Source organism: Suricata suricatta, chromosome 13 (genome assembly GCF_006229205.1).
Source record: "Suricata suricatta isolate VVHF042 chromosome 13, meerkat_22Aug2017_6uvM2_HiC, whole genome shotgun sequence".
Classification (NCBI taxonomy): Eukaryota; Metazoa; Chordata; class Mammalia; order Carnivora; family Herpestidae; genus Suricata; species Suricata suricatta.
This window is the reverse complement of record NC_043712.1, coordinates 49,052,105-49,073,587: the sequence shown is the minus strand read 5'-3', so window position 1 is coordinate 49,073,587 and position 21,483 is coordinate 49,052,105. Positions and strand designations below refer to the sequence as shown.

At 41.2% G+C, this 21,483-nt stretch overlaps 1 protein-coding gene across 1 annotated transcript in view; it reads left to right on the top strand.

Annotated features, from left to right (window-relative positions):
• ADAMTSL1 (ADAMTS like 1) overlaps positions 1–21,483 on the top strand; it is an 877,850-nt gene that overhangs the window by 777,967 nt on the left and 78,400 nt on the right. Inside the window, exon 21 of the mRNA XM_029920116.1 lies at positions 17,113–17,241. Within this exon, the coding sequence (XP_029775976.1) occupies positions 17,113–17,241 (129 nt within the window). The remainder of the gene's footprint in view (positions 1–17,112; positions 17,242–21,483) is intronic.

Genomic DNA, 21,483 nt, shown 5'->3' with positions numbered 1-21,483 from the left:
CCTCATTTACATAAGATACAAATCCATGCCTTTGAAATGAAAAAAGACCTTAGATATCAATTGTACCAGTGCCTTCATTTCTTAGAGGCCAGGTAACCTGAGGTCATGCAGCCACTCTGCTAGTTGAAGAGATAAGAAGGGAGTGAGGCCTCCTAACTCCCAGCTAATTGTTCCCTCCCCACCTATCCTACCAAGGTAGGATCTTTTTTCTCAGATCTGGGGCAGGCAGTCTTTTTGGTGGTATGTTGCATGTTTTTTCAGCTGCTGCTCCTATCACATTATTCCGTAGATGCTAGAAAAGCCACCATCATCCCACACTGACCTCATCAGTCCATACGGGATCATGTTGTCACACTGTTCTCCAGTCACACATGCTATTCCTTGCGTATCTGTTTAGCAACAGTATTTCTGCCCCCATGACCTAAGGCTGATCTAGAAAGGAACCTTTAGCAGGAGGCTTTCCAGGGAAGATGAAAGGCAGCAGTGAATAAGGCAAGCTGAGGGGCCCAGGGGTAGATTAAAGACTGATATTATTCCTATTTTGTGTGTGTGAATAGAACACTTGCTTTTCTCCTAATGTATTCCAGTTACAATCTTTATTCCCCTCTTTATACAGAAGCCAGATGCACAGCACCAATCTCCTAAAATCTCTTCTGCCTTCCACACTCCAACCTGCCCTAGCAAGGGCGCCGCTGACATCCTTCCAATTGTTGGCAAAGAGTGGCTCTTACTGACTTAACTCTCTTGTTTATATTTATCCTGATACGTTTCAGCTGTGTCACAAACTAAATACCCTTTGTTCACCTGAATATAATACGGTTAATGGAAACCTGTCTGGAATTAAGTAAGGCAGTTGTAACATCAAACTTGTCTTCAGCTCTTTGAAGAAGAGCGTTTGCAGGCTGCCAAAGTGTTCAAAGCCAGAACAGAGAGAGCAGCAGCAGAGGCACTAGGGAATGGAAGGAAAGGGTTTGACCGAGGAATTAGATCACAAACACCCCCTCTAGGACTGTGCCCTTGTATTTGAGTGCTGGGGGTCGTTCAAGTCTGCTGATGAATCCAACAGTCCCATGAAAAATTAAGGCTCCAAATGTGCCTGAGTTGTCTTAAGATTGTATTTGTGTCTTGACCTGGGATTATCTGCCACACCCGTGCTAGGGTCACCACCTGGAATTAAGTGGCACAGCAGCTACTGTTCTAAGCACGCCCTCTGCCTAGCAGTGTGGAACACTGAGCACTAAACAGACCTGAGCTTTGTGCTCCATGATACTTACAGACTAGTAAAGGCGATGATGCATACAGGACTACCTAGACTCGAGAGATAATTATAATTTCCTTCAAATGTATGCAAGACCCCGTGTAGTGGCGTATAAAATACCACCCAAATACACACTAAATTTAAGGGGACAATGGGTGTTAAGCCTTTCTAAATGTGATTACCAATTATACTGCTTATCTTGAACAAAGTGTATAACCTCACTGAGTTTTCATTCTCATCTGTAAAGATGAAATTAATAATATTGTATGGGATTGTTGTGCATTAAATAAGATTGTGCATGTGAAAAAGCACCTAGCCCAATGCCTGGCACATAGTTCACATTTGAAACATGGGGTTTTTTTCTTTTTCTTTCTCTAGTTTTTCTAAAATCAAATACATCCTGAAAGCAATTCCAAAACGTGTAAAACATTAGTCCAAGTTTGCTTCCAAGTATTTTTCATTATAAATCCTCACAGACTATACTCTGTGTACAGACTTAGGCATGGATTCAGCTCATTTTCAATTAAATATTCATGGTAAGGGGCACCTGGGCGACTCAGTCCTATAAGCATCTGACTTCAGCTCAGGTCACGATCTCAGTGTGTGAATTCAAGCCCCAGGTCAGGCTCTGAGCTGTCAGCACAGAGCCTGCCTCCCTCATTCTCTCTGCCCCTCCCCTCTGTCTCTGTCTCTGTCTGTCTGTCTCTCTCTCTCTCTCTCTCTCAAAAATAAACAAACATTTTAAATTTTTTTCTTAAATTTTATGGTAAATCTCAATGCTCTGCACGTCTAAAAACATGGCAGGTTTTTTTGTTTGTTTGTTTGTTTGCCTTTACTTCAGTATGAATATTAGACCAAAAGGGAAAAACATCCTTTCAAGACTCAAGATACTCAGTACCTCCATGATTTTGTAAAGAGGGTATGCACTTTGGTCTTTCCAGTGTGCCTGAGTTGACCAGAAGTGGGGAAATTTGTTCATACTAATTCACGAGAACAAGCAGAGCATGACAGTGAAGCTTGAAGGCTCTGTGGCCTCATGGTCTGAATTGGAATCTTGGCTCTGTCACTTCCTGGCTATATAACCTTGCTTCTGCTTATTTACTCTCTCTGACTTGGCTTCTTCGTTTGTAAATGGTGATAAAAAGTAGCACATGATTCAGAGGGGTTTTGTGAAGATTAAATACATTCATTCACACAAAATGCTTATAATTGTGCCTGGCAAAAAGAAGCACTCAATATTTGTTAGCTACCATTATTGTGAGGATAACACATAAAACAAAAACCAAGTTATTTTTACAGTAGGGAAGACTCCTTTTCAGAGACCAGAATACTCACAAACGCTCTGTAGAGCACCTTGCTCTCCAAGTCTCAGTGCCAGGTGGGGAAGTCGAATTAGCCATCTGGAAAGGGCTGGCCTTCCTGGGTTCGGAGCAAGGGAGACAGTGTATGGTGTTTCCCTGGGCCTGACGAAGCTCTCCTTGGCTCACAGCCAGACCTCTTCCACCGGGTTGCCCCTCCTCTGTATGGAGTGTGTTCCCGTTCCGCGTCTCAGATTCACCTTAGGTCCATTGTTACTCTCCAAACGATTTTTCTTTAAACACAGTTCAGCTTCAGACATGCTATGAGAGCCAAATCATCCTTCTTCTGCCTTCTTCTGGCCCATAAAATATCTTCTTCAGCATCCTTTTGCTTCACTCCACATCCATCCATTATGTGTTGATTTATCTTTAAGTCTCAGAGATTTCAGAGTACTTTGCATCTCAGAATGGAGATAGCCTCCCGTCAACCTCCCCAGTTCAGAAGGAAGCCCATAGCCATGTAAACACAGGGACACAGAATTCCTGTCTGTCCTAAATTGACTTAATTGAACAGCCGTTTCACTGCTCAGAATGTAGAAGACAGTAGCATATAGTAGATGGGAGGGTACTTGGAGGTAGGGAGGAGAACAAGAATATCCCCAAAATGTCACATCCCTAACTTTTTGAAGTATTTATTACTTTACATCAGGTTACCCAGACAGTTCTGGGTAAAAGGAGAGTTTCTGATGTGCACAGAGATGGGCACAAAGATTGGAGAACCATCTCGACTAGTCAGATTCAGCACTCAGCCAAGTTGCTCAGAAACCAATTCGAATGGTAAAGCAAGGTTTTGAAGGAAAGCAGTAGTTTTCCTGGCAAATTACTTCAGTCTGGGTCAGTAGAGTTTAGTTCTACTTACCAATGCAAATGAGTCCTGCCCAGGTGTAGGCCATGGATGAGGTCATAGCCATAAGGGAAACGTTTCTGGTTGTCATTGATTTTACAAGATCACAAAAGAGATACTGTAAGGCCTGCCTGACATCATCACTAGAAAATGAGAAGAAGATGAGGGATGAGCATATCTTTCATTGAAAGGAGAGAACCCAGATGAGCTCATCTTAAGTTTTCACAGGAAGAGAGAGAGAGAAAATATTTCTCCTTTCCTGGCATGCCTCTGCTTTTTGATGAGCTGAATAGCTGACACATATACTGTGTCTAATAAAGAGATCACAAAAAATAAAAAGGAAAATAAAAATAAAAAGGCAGTTGTCCTTGAAATTCTAATTTCTCTGCCTCCTCCCCATCATGATTTCATAGCTGCATTAAAAGACAAGCAGTTTTGTAAGGCTTTCATAATGTAAGTCATTTCAAATGGGCATTTCTGAATTTTTTTAGCCAGCAATTCTGTTAACCAGAGGAGGACTTTGCTTTAGAGATGGCTAGAGAGGGTTTTGTCACCAGTGGCAAAAATGGACAAAGGGAGGTTTTGTCCAATGCCCTAGAGTGGAGGGAAAGGTAGACAAGTTTGACTGTGTTTCAGATGGTGCTCTGGACAGCAGGTAGTGGCCATTGACTAATCCAAGCTGCCATCGAGGGAGTTTACTATCTGATATAATCCTGAGTAATCAACATCCTTCAGTTTCATTCAAGATGCACAGATGTATAGCCTTCCCACCACAGAGCACTAGTTTCTATGGAACTTAGATAAAATGGACAAGAATTTAGCAGGAGAGTCCACCCAGCCTGCTCTGCTCCTCATTAGACTAAAGCAAATGAGATACAAAATGATTCTGGGGCTCCTGGGGAGCTCAGGTAAGAGTTAACTCTTGATTTCGGCTCATTTCATTATCTCACAGTTCATGCAGGGTGACAGCACAGAGGCTGCTTGGGATTCTCTCTGGCCCTCCCCACTCACCTTCTATCTCAAAATGAACATTAAAAAGTACAAATGATCCAAACTAGGGTATCTCAAATTCTGAAAAAGCAATTCCCACATCTGTCCAAAGGAATGAGGAAGAATGGGTGGTTGGACAGATAGTGGAAAAGAGCATATCCTAGGTTAGTTGTTTCTCGGAGAGGCTGCAGCATCACATGGCTGTACTAGATGTGGGGTCCCTTGTCTGGGACTCTGCAGTGGAAGAGGCAGAGAAAGTGACGGCAGCATTGCTTGCTGCCTTAGTCTTCCAAGAAATCATCAACTCCACCTGAATCATTAGAAGCAGTAAATGACACACCAGCAATGGCAAAAGATATCTTTAGGGAATGGTATTGAAAACAAGAGAGGAGACAGAAGCCACACAGCCTGGGAATGTTCTGAAAAGCAGTCTGAGCCCTGACCACCACCTTAGGTTCAAAGGGCCCTGCAATACTTATACTTAAGGCACACCAGCTAAACAGGATAGAAAGGGCAAAGAAATTCCAATTCCTCTCATTTTTGATGACAGATCATTTGTAGTCATAATGTTGACCCTGAATCATCAAAAATAGCTTAAATAGGGTTAGACCTATTTTTCAGCTTTATCAAGGTATAATTTATTATCACCCATTGTCAGTATGCAATTTAGTGATTTTTTTAGCCAATTAAAAAAAAATTAACATTTACTCATTTTTGAGAGAGAGCATGAGCAGGGGAAGGGCAGAGAGAGAAGGAGACACAGAATCCAAAGCAGGCTCCAGGCTCTGAGCTGTCAGCACAGAGCCCGACGCAGGGCTTGAACCCACAAGACAGGAGCCAAAGTCAGAGGCTTAACCGACTGAGCCACCCAGGCATCCCCTTTTTTAGCAAATTTTTAAATTGTGTAACCATCACTCTGATCTAAGGTTACTGTTTTCTTTAAAAATATATTACTATTTAAATTATTAAATTATCTAATTATTAAAATTTTAAAATCCACACACTACACAATTCAGCCATTTACAGTATATAATTCAATGGCTTTTAATACCTTAAGTTGTACATCCATCACTTTGCTCAATTTTAGAGCATTTTCATTATGTTGAAAATAAACTCCATACCCTTTAACCATTGCTCACTGGTCCCCCCATTTTCCTCCAGCTCAAAGCAACCATTGATGATATATGTGTCCATCCATCTGCCTATTCTGGACATTTCATATCAATGGAATCACAATACATGGTCATTTGTTACTGACTTTGACTTAGCATGATGTTTTCAAGCATCATCCCTGTTGTGGTACATATGCTAGATTTTTTTATGGTGGAATACTGTTCCATTGTATGAATATATCACATTTGATTCATCAGTTGGTGGATATTTGGGTTGTTTTTACTTTTTGGCTGTTGTGAGTAATGCTGTGTGAACATTGGGATAGCTGGCTTATGTGCCACTTTGGGATTTAACTTTCTAAGAAATTACCAACCATGTTCCAAAGTGGCTGAACCATTTTACATTTCCACCAGCAATGCATGAAAGTTTCATTTTTTTCCAAATCCTCACCGATGCTTATTATTATCCATTCTTTTTATTATAACCTTGCTCATGAATGAGAAGTATTATTTCATTTGATTTTAATTTCTATTTTTCTAATGATTGATGATTTTGTGCTTATTAGTCATTTATAAATCTTTGTCTTAATGGCAACTTTGTTAAAACAACACAAATATATAACCTTACTGTTCTTTGGTCAAAGTCTAGTATAGTCTCACAAAGTATAATCAAGATGTCAACAGGCTACATTCCTTTTTGGAAGCTCTAGGGAATAATGCCTTTTTTTTTTTTTTCCTCATTAGGGTCATTGGCAGTACTTAGTTCCTTGCAACCTAGGACTGTGGTTTCTGTTTTGTTACTGGCTATGAACAGAAGGCCATTCCCAGATTCTAGAAGGTACTGCATTCCTTGGCATTTGACCCTCTTTGTCCATCGTCAAAGCTAAAAATAATGAACTGAGCCCTTCTTATGGTGCCTCTCTCTGGCAAACTTCGCCCTCTTATGATTTTAAGAGTTCTTATGATAGACTGAGCCCACCTAAATAATCTAGAATAACTTTCCTATTTTAAAGTCAGCTGGTTAGCAACCTTAGTTTCCTTTTGCCATACAACATAATGTAGACACCAATTCTAAGGTTTCAGATGCAGACATCTTTGGGGGGGCCATTATTCTGCCTAGCATACCCTGTCTGAAAGGCACAGCTCATTTTCATCCATCTTTGCCTTAGAAAAATGCATATAGATAGATCTCCTAATTTTTCCAGATAAGCCAAACCAAAACAGACACAGATCTCCATTTTTAACTGAGTCCAACTAACTCAAACTTGGAAAAAAAAATATTTTGAGGCTAAACATGTCTGTGCTGTGAACATAGCCTGGAGTTTACCAGTTCTGTCTGGGTCAAATCTTTTGTTTTCTGTGTTCTCTGATCAGGTATTACACCACATTTCCCAGTGTCATCAGAGTATTATGCAAAGCATAATAATTTATTAAATTATACTAACTAAAGCCATGTAGTGATTTGGATGAAAGAGAAACTTTTATTTTTTGCTATTGTGAAAAAAGGAAACTTTATTGTAATAATGGAATAAATAAGGTTCTAGGCACAGTATTTGCCTCATTTCAAAATTTAGAAACAGGTGTAGAACTATACATCTGTGTTCCTATTACAAACAGAGGGGTTTTAAACAGATACATACTTGAGTCTCTTGAAGACCTCAGAGTCCGTGAATTTCTTATCTACAAACAAGAACAGCAGTCCATGCTCCACCACCACCACCAGCTATAAACTCCCCTTACCTGAAACACTAGCATTTACAAATTTACTTCCTTTCTTTGGGAAACTAGACGACTAGATAGCAAAGAAATACAGCTTTTTGTAGTGATGTCTTAGAAAAATAATAGGTGAGAGGAAAGTTTCCCAAAGGACCGGTTATGAGAAAGGGGAACAAATAAGCAGAGTGGACTGAAAAGATCAGATGCCAATCCAGAGGCAGGAGGTAGTAGAGAAGGAAACCCCACGTGAGAGAGCACAGGACAGGAAGGAGTTAAAAACTCCTGAGCTATAAAATGTGAAAGACATTTGGAAGGAGAACCAGACTAAGGGGGGGAGGGGGCGGATTATGCATTTCAATATAACTATTATCTGTAACAGAGCCACTCTTGTTGAAATTGCCACATAGCCAGATCCTGAAAAGTTTCTGGTCAGCACGGGATGGTAATTGGTAATGGTCAGTATCCATCATTACTAAATTCAGATGTCTAAGATGTTGTTGGTATTTATAAGGGCTTTCATGTGATCATAATGATCATAGTCCCTTAAACTTTATTTAACTCATGAGTCTCAAATTCTTCAACTGCAAATTCTCACTTCAGGGAGCTTTTGCAAATTTACCTCCATGGCCCTTGTGAGAAACTTGTGATAATCACAGAAGTAAGCTTTCTTAAGGCATTGTTTTAATAGTCTCACTTATTACAATGCATTATCCATGATTAAGTCTGGATTGAATACAGTTTGCTTCATTTTAGATATAGGGAGTATGTGAAATTTATAACACTTCATTGCTGAATACTCTAATATTTTCATTAGTGGGTGTCACTACCTTATTCACTTTTCTCCTGAATTGAGATCTGGGGCCACCGTGGCTATCACAGCTAGTTTCCTGAACTGTGTTGCAGTGGTCCCCAGCAAGTCAGCCTGGTATGCGCAGTCTCATTTCAAAGCAAGTAGGTCCTTCCTGGGGTCTCCAACAGGACCAATCTGGGAGTGGCTTTTAAGCTCTCTGTATCTGTCCAGATGCTGATGGCAGTTTCAGGAGACTCCATTGTATTTAAATTTCTTCTGTTTCTAATTATTCTGAAACCTTCAGTTTTTCAAAATCCAAACAGTTGAGTTCCTTCTCACTAACAGATTTGATCCTTCTCTTTTTTCTCATCTATTTCCTCCTCATTTTCTTCAAGCTTTCTATTGTCTTCATTTACCCAAAATTCCCAACACCATCACAGCATTTTCTCTCCATTTTGCCGAGCTGATGCCGATGATTGCTAACATTTATTCAAAACTCATACTGTGCTAAGGAATCATCCTAACAGCTTTACATGCATTAATGTGTTTGTTCATCTCTGCAGTCATAGAAATAGAACACCAAGGCACAAAGAGATTAAATAACTTGCCTAAGGTCACTCAGCTCTTCAGTGATGGAGTCCAGACACCTGGTATGTGGGCCGCCACTTCTCATGCCCAGATCCACTGCAGACATCACTAGTTGATCATGCATTTTGGCTGCTCGATCCTAATGCATGTTACCCAGAATCTGTACCTGAGTGGTACCGCAGGAGGACTCTGCCAGTCCCTAGTTTAGGCTTCAGAATCTCAAACCTATTTGCCATTGATGCGTTCTTTCTGGAGCTCTCAGGTGGTCTCTAAACCCGCCACCTGCAGTCCCTAATTCCGTCACTGCCCTGTATCTCAGTCATCTTCAGCATGTCCCACTCTGCCTGGTAAATCAACACACATGCACATTTCCCAGCATAGATTGCTTCCAGCTACATGGTAAGACCTCAAGTCTTCGAAGTATGATTCATTTTTGATGGTTCACAATAGTTTGTGACTCATTAAGTTAGGAGAATTGACAGAAGGACCCGTCTGATTCATTTAATGAATTAACAAATATTCACTAAGCCTGGATTAATCAGCATTTGCTACCTCCTGTAACAAACAAACCCACAAATATGTGATGGCTAAATAGGATAGATTACTTTTTTTGTTCACATAAAGTTCTAAAATAAATTCTTGCTCAGGATGGTTTTTGAACGTTGGGCCAAGAATTGGGTTCTCACATCCCATCAGCTAGAACTTGGTACCTTGCTCACACCTAACTGCAAAGAGTCTGGGAAGTGACCTAGCTGTGTGACTGGGAAGAAGAAAAGAGTTTGGTTAGTAGTAAATCTGTCTCAGCCATAGCTTCTAAAATGGAAGGCATCATGCTGTTAAAAACAAAGTTCCTATTAGCAGAGGCCTGGACTTGGGCCCTGAGAAAGAGTTACTCACAATGCTCTCTGTTCTTGGCTGCACTCAAAAAACAAACCTTCCATCTCCTCTGGCTCCTCTCTCAATCACCTTTATACTGGGCCAAAGATATTTTTCAGGCACATATGTTCAGATTTTTTCCCATTGGGTTTTGATTTTATCCAGTTCACACATGTGGGAAAGAGGCATGAGCCAGCGCCCAGATTACACACAGGAATGTATTTCTGAGCATTTGCTCCTGGGGCTGCTCAGTTATCCATACCTGTCTCTCCACTGCTCATCCTGCAGGGCAAGGACAGTGCCTGGGTGGCAGAACCCCTCCCGCAAAGGCGTCACAATGTAGCACACCATTGGCTACAGAGGCACAGTTTAGCTACGCCTCACATTCTCCTTGTGACAAGGGCTGCCCTTGCTTCTCACTAGTGAGCCTCCAGTGCCCCTTTCCCACATGACTTCTAAAAGGAAGTAATACTCCGAAGTCTAAGGGGGATGAGGCCTGAACTGAGCAAAAACGATTCCCTTCATGCTGCTGTTTCTGGGTATGACTCTCTCAAATGGGCTTGATTTCTCATCTTAGGCCCAATAAATGGAAACATTTGCCTTTGTTTTCATTTCTTTGTTTCTCTGAAGCACCTAAAATAGGCTTAATCTCCTTCTCTCGAGCTTTTAGTCAACTGTAACAGAAATTTATAGATTAAATGAAAGCATAATCTATAAACCTATCAGTTGACATCAGTGAGCATGAATTTAATCTGCTGGCTGATGCTGATTTACAGAAGGGAAGAGCTGCCGACAGTGAGGCCCATAGGCCTGACAGCCCAGGTGCCCCTCACACTGCAGAGGCCCTGCAGTCATAGCCCAAGTCTCACGGGACTTTTCTGTTTCGCCTATTGCAAAAGCAATTCTTAGTACAGCATGCCATGACTTTTGTTTTTTAGCATCGTCTTAGCACAAACATTTAGTTTATCATTTCACTCCTTCTCTGCAACTCTAGCTTTTTTCTTCTTAATTAACCTCCATAATTAAAAGTCATACTCATTAACATGAATATAATCAGACACAAACATAGGTGTGGCATCACCTAGCGGTACTCACATATTAGGTGATCACCCAGAAGACCTAAAATAGATTCATGTTGTTATTGTTGTTGCTGTTGTTAGCTGACCATTAAAGTCCAACTTGAAATTTTCAAACAGGGAACTAGCAGTATTCTTTCCAAAGAAATCTTTCCAACTCACCAGGAATCAGAGAAATCAGTTACAGAAAAACTAGAAGAGTATCATTTGTTGATTTTCAAACCTGGCTATGTATTAGAACTACCTATGAACTTATTGAAAATGGAGATTACAGCTTCCATTGCAGGACAGAAAACTTTATCAGAAGCCTGAGCTCTGTCACTCCTTTACACTGGAATGGCATGGTTATGCACAATGGATGAATCTGTTTCCTTGGCAACCACGGTGGAGTAAATCAAGAGGCACCTAAAACCATCTCATGGTTGCCTTAGTCTTGGGGTAGAGAGAGACTTCAGGTCCCAAGTCAAAGTACTGGTCCTGTGTGCTGAGATTCAAATTTAGCAGGTCTGGAATGGGACTCAGTAATATACACAAGCTTTTTCTAATAGATGTAAGAGATTGATTAAGAAACATTATTTTCAAAGGCACCTGGGTGGCTCAATTGGTTAGCCGTCGATCTCATAGTTAGTCATGATCTCATAGTTCATGGGTTTTAGCCGCCTGTAGAGCTCTGTGCTGACAGTGTGGCGCCTGCTTGGGATTCTCTCTCTCCCCCTCTCTCTGCCTCTCTCTCTGCCTCTCTCCTGCTTGAGTTCATTCTCTCTCTCTCTCTCTCTCTCTCTCTCTCTCTCTCTCTCTCTCAAAATAAATTGATAAACATTTTTAAAAAAAGAAACAGTATTTTCATTGTACATTTTATAGATTATAAATATTTGGGTAACTTTGTGATTCGTCTTAACAATGGATTATGAAGGTAGTGAGATGTAACATAGCCTGTGCCAATGACCACACCTCTAGTGACAGGACAAAAGGCCACTACTTTCAAGCAAAAACTAAATATAATTAATTAAGGGCTGGATTTAATTTGGTGACATTTGAATTTTATAGCTATATACTTATAGCTGTAAAAAACACCTTTATTATTAAAATTCTTACAGGAAAAATAACTTACTAATTGTGAATCTGAAACTCTCTGGTCCCTAACCTACTCTTCCCCATTGGCACAGTTGTTTTTATTACACAGTGAGACAATTTGTAGTATATCAGGAAGATTATGTTTTTAATAAGTACCCTGGGGGTTCTGAGATAGCCAGTCCACAGACAAGAACTCGAGATGCCCTGTTAAAAAGCACCAGACTTTAGGTCAAAAATATAGGGTCACAATCAGCCCTACTACCTGCTGCTCTGTGACCTTGGGCAATCCATGAAGCCTCTCTCAACCTAAATTCTTTTTTTTTTTTTAATGTTTTATTTATTTGAGAGAGAGAGAGAGAGACAGTGTGAGCAAGGGAGCGTCAGATAGAGAGGGAGACACAGAATCGGAAGACAGGCTCCAGGCTCTGAGCTGTCAGCACAGAGCCCAACACAGGGCTTGAACCCATGAACATGAGATCATGACCTGAGCCGAAGCCAGACGCTTAACCGACTGAACCACCCAGGTGCCCCCCTAAATTCTTTAATTACATACAACAAGTACTTTACCTGCCTCAGGGTTGTTATGAAAGCAAAAACAAATTCAGGTAGTGCACATAGCATTCCATGTGCACACATACATTCACTTACCAGATACTTACTGAGTACCTACCAGCGTGCCCGGAGCAGGCAGTAGGAATAAAGAATAAAACAAGGGGGATGTGATCCCTGCTTTTATGGAGGCTACTTGGTGAGGGATGGGGACAAAGAATACACAAATAAATGATAAATTCTGATAGTTCTTTGCTTATGAAGTTGGTGGTAAGATACATAATGACTGGCTAGGGATAAAGGGACACCTGGTTTAGATGGCGTGGTTAGGGAAGGTCCCAGTAGGAGATGTTACTTGCACCTGAGGGACAACTGAAGTAGATAGCCATGCAGAAGTCTGTAGCTAGAGGATGTCAGGGAAAGGGAAGGGCCCTGGTAAATGAGATGATGTTTGGGGGAAGAGAAAGAAGGCAGTGTGGCTGGAGCAGTAATTGATGGGGAGTGTAGTTCCAGTAAGGTAGGAGAGGTTGACAGTTGGGCCTGAACCCATAGAGGACATGGTTGGTTGTGAAAAGGAGCTTGAAATTTTGCTCTACTCGCACTGAGAAAGCCCTGTATAATTTAAACCGAGGTGTTACATGGTCTGATTCATGTTTGAGAAAGATCATTGTGGCTATTATAAGAGGAGACAGTAATGAAAAGGGGAAGTAAGATCAGGTAGGCTCTGCAGCAGTGCAGCCAGAGAAGGCGACAACGTTAGATTACAGCAGCAGAGGGGCAGGTTAGACTTAGAGTTAGAGCGGGGAGCTTCCTGCAGGTAGGGAGGTAAGGTAAATACACTGAGATTTTACTCAGTGTCCTTCCAGCTGCCTTCCCCCGTTATCACCTACATTATTCTCAGAAACCCTCGTAGTACAAAGTCAGTCATCTCCACTCAGGTCGTACATGGTCTCATATATTGGGAATAAGATGAAGCAAAGAAAAAGACCCCTAAACAGTCAAAATAGGTATGGAAAGCCTACACACATATTCAAACCTTACTCAAGCTTCTTCCTTGGAACATAGTTTTAATGAGCTTAATAACCTGTGCCTAGAACGCAGTTAAAAGAGAAGAGGAAAAGAAAGGGGCACAGTTTGTAATAAGAGGCTGTGTGACAGTGCAAACCCGAGTGATAGATAAATAGATGAGGGAGAAAACATAAAGTATAACAAGCAAGCTAAAGGGCATTGTTGAATTATGGTTTTCTTCATAGTTAATGAAGGCAAAGAAGACTGAACAACCTTGTAGAGCGTCCTGCTTATAAAATGGTTAAAACAAAACTAAGTCCATTTGGCTAAAAGGGAGTAAGCATAGGGTATATAAAAATGATTTCATGTGGACCCTTACTTCCCCCAAGGTGCTTAATAAATGATTCTTTTAATTGTATCTTGTAGTCGAGTACACAAAATGCTGGATTTTTATCCCCAGCTGATAAAATGCAATGTACACAGAACCTATCCTTCCGGGAAGAGGGCAAACATGCACTTTTCCCTATTCTTCTTGTTAAATGCAATTAAAATCCATGGAGAGGATACATAAAACAAACTCAAGAAGACTAGAACGTGAGAGGAAACAGAAGACTGGCTAGAGACCTCAGGAACAGAAATACCACACAGTTATAACTTCCTCAGATTCTCTTTTGGCCTCCTAACTCCCAGACTCAGAGCTGAAGAAGCCAGCCACTGGGAAATGCAATGGAAACACGGGGACAAAAATGCCTCAATTAAAGATTTCTACTCCAGCCAAAGGACTGGGTAAAGGGTGGCCTAACCAGACAGAAAACTTTTGAGAAGCTCTGCTTCAAAACAAAAAAACTGTGCTCCATCACCTCAAACCAGCAAAGGCTAGGAGGGAACCTGGACTTCACCTATGAAATGATGAAACAATGTTCCTCCATATCCCCATGGATGTGGTGTCAGAGAAGACAAATTTCATCCCCATCGAGTGAAAAGCAGGATGAGAAAACACTTGGGAACCTGGAATTCTATCCTCACCCTGTGGCACTCTCTTCACCCTTTTCTCTGGGATGGTGTTACAGAAGACCTCTTGGAGAGTTGGGACTTTCAGCAACCACCCAACAGCAATAAGGCCCCTCCCACAGTGGGGCCAATGGAGACCATGTGGGGAACCAGAAGTCCCACCACTGCACAGCAGTAATGAGGAGCCCCCCGTCTGAGTGACAAGGCAACTGGAGAATCTGGACCTCTACTTCCATTGGGCCATAAGGTGGCCCCGCCCTGCTCCCCCACCTTAGTGGTTGCAGAGAAAGCCAGCTAAAACAGTAGGCTTAAATAAGATCCAGACTTGTATAACATAGTATAAAAATGTCCAGTGTTCACTTGAAAATCACTCATCATACCCAAAACCCACTATCTCCACTCTTACTCTACATTCTTTTCCAGTTCCAGAACTCTTGCTCAGTGCTGGAAGCTCTATCCAGCAAGAAAAAGGAAATGAAAGGCATACAGATCAGAAAGGAAGAAATAAAACTATTTGCAGACAAAATGATCACCTACATAGAAAATTACAAGAAATCCACCCACAACAGGTCCTAGAACTAATGTGTAAGTTTAACAAGTATATACAGAAATCAACAGTGTATCTATATACTATTAATGAACAATGAAATTGAAAATACAATGTAATTTACCATCCCTCAAAAAAATAAAAGAGATCTAAATAAATAGACATACAGTGTTCATGTATTAGAAAATTCAACTTAGAATATCAATTCTCCCTAAATTGATAAAGTAGTTCAACGTAATTATCAAAATACCAGTAAGATTTACAGGTATAGACAAGATTGTTGTAAACCTTACGTAGAAAAGGGGAAAAAAAAGAATAAAGTGGTAAGAATCAGCCTACGCAATTGCAAGATTAATTATATAGTTACAATAATTAAGATTATGTCATATTAGTAGACGGATAGATGCACAGAACAGTGGAACAGAAGGGAGAACCCAGAAACAGATCCACAAAAACATGTCCAACCTATGTTGACAAAGGTAAAAAAGCGATTCAATGGAAGAAAGATAGCTTGTTCAATAAATGGTGATGAAGCAATTATACATCCATAGGCAAAATAAAAAACAGTGCCGTTTTACTGAAGTCTCACATCTATACAAAAATTAATTCAAAATGTATCACAGACTTTAGTGTAAAATGTAAAACTATAAGACTTTTACCAAAAAATATAGGAAAACTCCTTCAGGATCTAGGCCTAGATAGTTTTTAGACTTACTATCAAAAGCATGATCCATGAAAGGAAAACTTGATAAATGAGACTTCATCAAAGTTAGCAACACTTTTGTTCTGTGAAAGAGCCGTTTAAGAAAATGAAAAGTCACAGAACTGGGAGAAAGTCTTTGAAAACCACATATCTGACAGAGGACTAATATCTAGAATATAAAGAACTTGCAAAACTCAACAGAAAATAATAATCCAATGAGAAAATGGTCAAAGAACATGAAGAGACATTTCACCAAAGAAGATATAAAGATGGCGAGAAAAACATGAAAAAATATTCAACCTCAGTAGCATTAGGGAAATGGAAACTCCACATTGTGGATACCACAATGAGATATCACTACACACCTATCAGAACGGCTAAAATCAAAAGTAATGACAACACCAAATGCTGGCAAGGATGGAGAGAAACTAGATCACTCACACATTACTGATGGGAATGCGAAATGATATAGTCACTCTGGAAAACAGTTCAGCAATTTCTTTAAAAATGAAATATGCAACTACCGCATGCCCTACCAATGGCACTCATTATCCCAGATTAATGAAGAATTATGTTCACACATGGGGAGTGTGTACAGAAATGTTTATAGCAGCTTTATTTAAATAGGCACACCTGGAAACAACCCAGATGTCCTTCAACATGTGAAGCAAATGCACAACCATGGTACCATTAGAGACCCGATATAATCTCTGAAGAATTATTCTGAGTGGAAAACAAAATCTAAAAAGATCACAATACTATATGATTCCATTTTTATAACATCCTTGAAATGACAAAATTATAGAAATAGAGAAGAGATTAAGAGTTACCAAAGGATTAAGGCAAGGTTGGGGGCAGCATTTAGGCTCCGATAGCGATGGAAATGTTCTTTAGCTTAACTTTATCAATGTCAATGTCCTAGTGATGATACTATAGTTTTGTAAGATGTTACTCTTGGAGGAATCTAGGTAGAAAGTACACAACGTTGCTCTGTGTTATTTCTTACAACTACATGTGAATCTATAATTATCTCAAAGTAAAAAATTTAATTAAAAACAGTAAGCCCTTGGGGCACCTAGGTGGCTCTATCAGTAAGCATCTGACTCTTGAGTTTGGCTCAGGTCATGATTTTGGAATTTTGAGATCAAGCCCCACATCAGGCTCTGTGCTGACAATGCAGAGCCTACTTGGGATTCTCTCTCGTCCTCTGTCTCTGCCCATCCCTGCTCATGCACACACTGTCTTTCTCTCTCTCTCAAAATAAATAAACACTTTTAAAAGAAGAAAAAATAATAAGCCCTTAAAATAGAATATATAATATCATTTATTAACAATAAAATGCACAAATCGCAAATCATCCCAACTTGTTAGATACTATGCTCCATCCTCAGATTCATTAATCTTTGTTCTTTTTCTGACAATTCTATGGTGGGCGAGTGGGTAAGTGGATGGTTTCTATATTGTGCAGTTACAACTTTTTCAAAGGAAAACGTGGTTAGTAGGAAAAGCCTGGGTATACTAGTTGTTCTTGTGGGTCATCCCATGTTTCACCTGAATGCCCCAAGCCCATAGCCACCTTCTAGTAAAGTCTCACATTCCTTCCCACTTTCAGGAAAGCCACTAGTGAAGACATCACGCGTGACTGTGATCAACACCGAGGAGCCTGCAATCATAGTTGATGTAGGAAGCACCATCAAAACAGTGCAAGGCGTGAACGTGACAATTAACTGCCAAGTTGCAGGTGAGAAATGTATTCATGTGTTAATTCACCTGTTCAAATATTAACGGAGCCTTGTGCTAGGTCAGGGGATACAAAGATAAATACAGATTCTCAGGGACTCAGGGCTGGTAGGAAAGCTAAGGAAAGAAACTTAGTCACCCTGAAAATGGAAAATGCTACAGACATTTAGAGGAGGAAAGATGAATTCTGACTGGGATAGAGGTGATTTCTTATTTCAGCCTTGCACACTGAGAAAATGTGAGCATGCAAAGATGGGAGCAAAGGGTGTTCCAAGTGGACAAAAGAGTGTGAAAAATTCATGGAAGTAAAAAAGCCCCAAGAAATAAGCAAACAGTGTGTGGTTTGGTCTGGCTGGAGCCCAGAGTACAGAAATGGTGTGAAGGGGTTTAAACTTTAGAAAGGTGGGTTGTAACTACATCATGGGAGACGTTAAATGCTTGGCCAAGGAGGTCAGAAAAAGGTGGGTGGATAGCAACATTAAGGAGCCATACTTCCAGAAGCCCAAGCCAACAGCAGTGCATAAAATGGATTGAAGATAGGAAATACTGGAACAGAGAGGCCGATTAAGAAGCTGTCGTCATAGTTGGGGCACCTGCCTGGCTCAGTCAGTAGAGCATGTGAATCGATTTCAAGGCCGTGCATTCAAGCCCCACGCTGGGTGTAGAGATTACTTAAAAATAAAATCTTAAAAAAAACTGTCATAGTCATTTAGAGAAGACATAATTGGGGCTTGACCTCAGGGCAGTGGTGGTAGAAAGGTAAGGGTGGAGGAACATGAGAGAGATGGCAGAGGTAAGACTAGCAGGAATATGGAGCTTAGTCTCATCAGAAGTGGATCGGAGTCATTGATGAAAACAGCCAGTGCTGTTAGGAGTAGTGGTATAGGAATTGCCCTCCAGTTAGGCTTGCAAACTCAGAGGCCTCTGGGGAACCGGAAGTCAGAGGACAGTGGAGGAGGTGTAGACATTAGAGCATGGTAGTATGCTCTTTATAAAGATACTTACCTTCCATTAAAAAAGAACAGGAGTGCCAGGGCGGCTCAGTCAGTTAAGCATCCAACTTTTAATTTTGGCTCAGGTCATGATCTCACGGTTCATAAGTTCAAGTGCCTCACTGGGCTCTGCACTGACAGTGTGGAGCCTGCCTGGGGTTCTCCCTGTGCCTCTCTCTCTCTCTGCCCCTCCCCAGCTCTCTCTTCCTCTGTCTCGGTAAATAAACAACAACAACAACAAAAATACAAAACCCAACTGCTGATTCTCCCTTCTTATGGACCACTACTTGGTGACGACTACCCTGAAGGTTTTCACTCCCACAACACAAAGAAGTGCATTGTACCAGGGCCTGGCTACAGTCCCCAGCTTGCTGTCCTCAGCTGATGTACCCTGCTGTGGCACGCCCAAACCCAGGTTCCCCAGTCATGCTCAGTGTACACATTGGCACCCTCTTCTGGGGCTTTCTCTGTCTCAGATCTCCACCCCGTTATCAGAAGCTTTACCTCCACTTAGGATTTATAAGCCAGATAACCCAGTTTCAAGTAGGTAGGAGAAAGATCTTAATCTAAGGCAGTTTGTTTCCAAACAATGGCCAGGAAGATTTCCTCTGAAATACTCTGGTAGCTCCAGGAAATCAGAAATCTTAATCTCTCTGTGTCATCCTACATTGGCTTCTTTTTGTAAAGCTTCCTTTGGCCTGCATGTCCACAACCATCGCCCTTCAGGCCCTGTACTCCCCGATGAGGAGTCAGATAAAACTTCCGAAGGGGCTGCCCTTCAGGCAGGGACGGATGGTGCGGGTAAGGCCTGTGCAGAACCATCATTCCCCACCCGATCTCTGTGAGAGAGCACTGACGAGATAAAATGGACCAGGCCGGCTCTCTTCTTGATGGGTGAGTTTGGTAGGAGTAAAAGAATGGGGAGCAAGGGACAGCGCAACAAGGAAGTGGGCACTTAAAGGAGACTGAGAGAACCAGAATCTAGAGGAGCAGTATTTATCACAGGGAACCGGGGACACTAAAACCAGCTTTGGCCAGTTCTCCCACGCCACCCGGCGCCCCATCTCCCTGACTACATCCAGAGACTCATTCTTGGTGACCTTATCATGAGATCTCAGGTTGCTGTGCCCAGTTTTGCACATTACAGTCTTTATTTTTATTTTTATTCATAGAACCATTTGTGTTTATCATGGTTAGCCAAAATGCATCTCTGTTTCTTTGTCATTATGCCTTTTGCTAAATAAGCAATTTCTTCAGAGTGGTGGGAAAAAGACTACCTTTGATTACCCAGTTGGTCTGTGAATTGGCTGGATGAAGATTACCCTTGAGCTGAGTCTCCAGTCAAAAGTGTTGCTCATGGCAGAGTCACTTTTATGTTACTAACACAAATGGCTCTGTGTCTTTCTTATGGTATAGTTTTAATGACTATTTTATAGCCTATACTAAGAATATTACATAATGTACATAGATTAACCTCTGTCCTTACATGTTTGAGTTGTTAGCAGTTTCTCATTAAACAAGTTTTTGTACATATATGCTTTCAACTTGTAAGATGCAGCCTCACAGATTCTTCCCAACCCTTAAATATAAAAAATGTTAAGCACTGAGTGTGATGAGTATTCTTCTTGAAAAGTGATCTAATCCACTCTACCATTCACACACATTTTCTCTATTTGAGAAGAGTTCAAAAAACTTAGTAGGGGATAAAGGGTTAGGAGAGGAGGGTTTCAGTCATTTGGGACTAGCATGTACAAAGGTCCTGAGGGAGAAAGAGCAGGCTTCATCTAAAGGAGTATACCATGGCTGGTATGGCTCTAAGACAGAGAGCAGAGAAGACATTAGCACGGCATGTGTCTGGAGGGTTGGGGGCAGCAGGAAGGGATTAGCTCTTACGTGTTCTCATAGATTTTGGTACAATTTGGGGTTTTATCCTAAGAGCCAAGTTCTTCTTTTGAAGAACTTAGGGGGTAAAATTGTCAGGACTAATGATACAGAAATAAATAGTTGAGGAGTCAGTGATGGGCAGTATATTCATTAGGATAGGATAGACTCTGGTAATAAGTAGACCCCCAAATGTATAATGGATCAAACACAAGAGAAGTTTATTGTTGTTTAGCTATGAGTCCAAAGTCCAGTCCAAAGACTGCCCTACACAGTCATTCAGGGTCACGGGGTGCTGGCGGCTCTGTTCTTTTCAACCCACGCCCTCCAAGGTGTCCCCGGGGGTTATCTCTAACCCGTCAACCAGAAGAGGGGAAGCAAAGCGTGGGAGGTGGTTGGGAAGACTTTTGAGGGCCACACCTAGAAGCGGCACACCTTATCACTTCTTACAGTCCCTCTCAGTCACTTGATCACTCGCCACCACAAGGGATACTGAGCAGTGTAGCCCAGAGGAGCACCCAGGAAAAGGAAGAAAACGGGTTTTATGAGGTCTGCCACAGTCAGTGTGGAGGAATGTGGAAGGCTGAAAACTTTGTGTCCAGACTTCCGTGATTCTTTAAAATAATTGCCAAGATTGCCATTTAAGTTACTGTATCCTTTCCATTTCTTGCACCAAGCCATCGAAGAAGTTTCTAAAGTGCATCATGTCAAGGAGCACCTTTCAGTGGACACCCCACCTCGAAATGCTGACAAGCTGCCAAGGAGCAAGCAGTGATCCAAATATAACAAGTGGTTAGCAAGAATATCCTGTCTGGGGTTTTAAAAAGTATGTGGCATCACCCTACCTAGCAGCTCTGTGGAGATTAAAGGCACTAATCCTTACAATCATACCAAGTGACAACCCATTATGACCACATTTATGGAACCTTTCAAGCAACAGGGAGGGCACTGTGCTGTTGAGAAGATAGGCCACCAAGGAGAAAAAGGAAAAGCAGAGATTTTTTCCTTCTCCCCTGTTTTAGACGCAGATCATACCAAGGGAGTCCAGAGTGTGGAACCTGTCCAAGTAACTTGTCAACAACACACCTTGGACTTTGTTCCGTGGTAGAGTATATTTTCTGTCATTTTTTAGACATTTCTTTCAGTAAAATGTGTGGTCACATCACAACAGCCTAGAAAAAAAAATCTCCCACAACCTGACCAGCTTCTCAGCAAGAAGAGAGCTAACAAAGCTAGCACACATGAGCTCTAGAAACCTCTCCTGACAATAACCTTGTGACAGTGTTACAGTTACAGCACAAAGGCTAACTCTTTAACCTTTAGGTTAACTTAAAGGTTAACTTTTTAAGTAGAAAGTAAGGATTTGACAG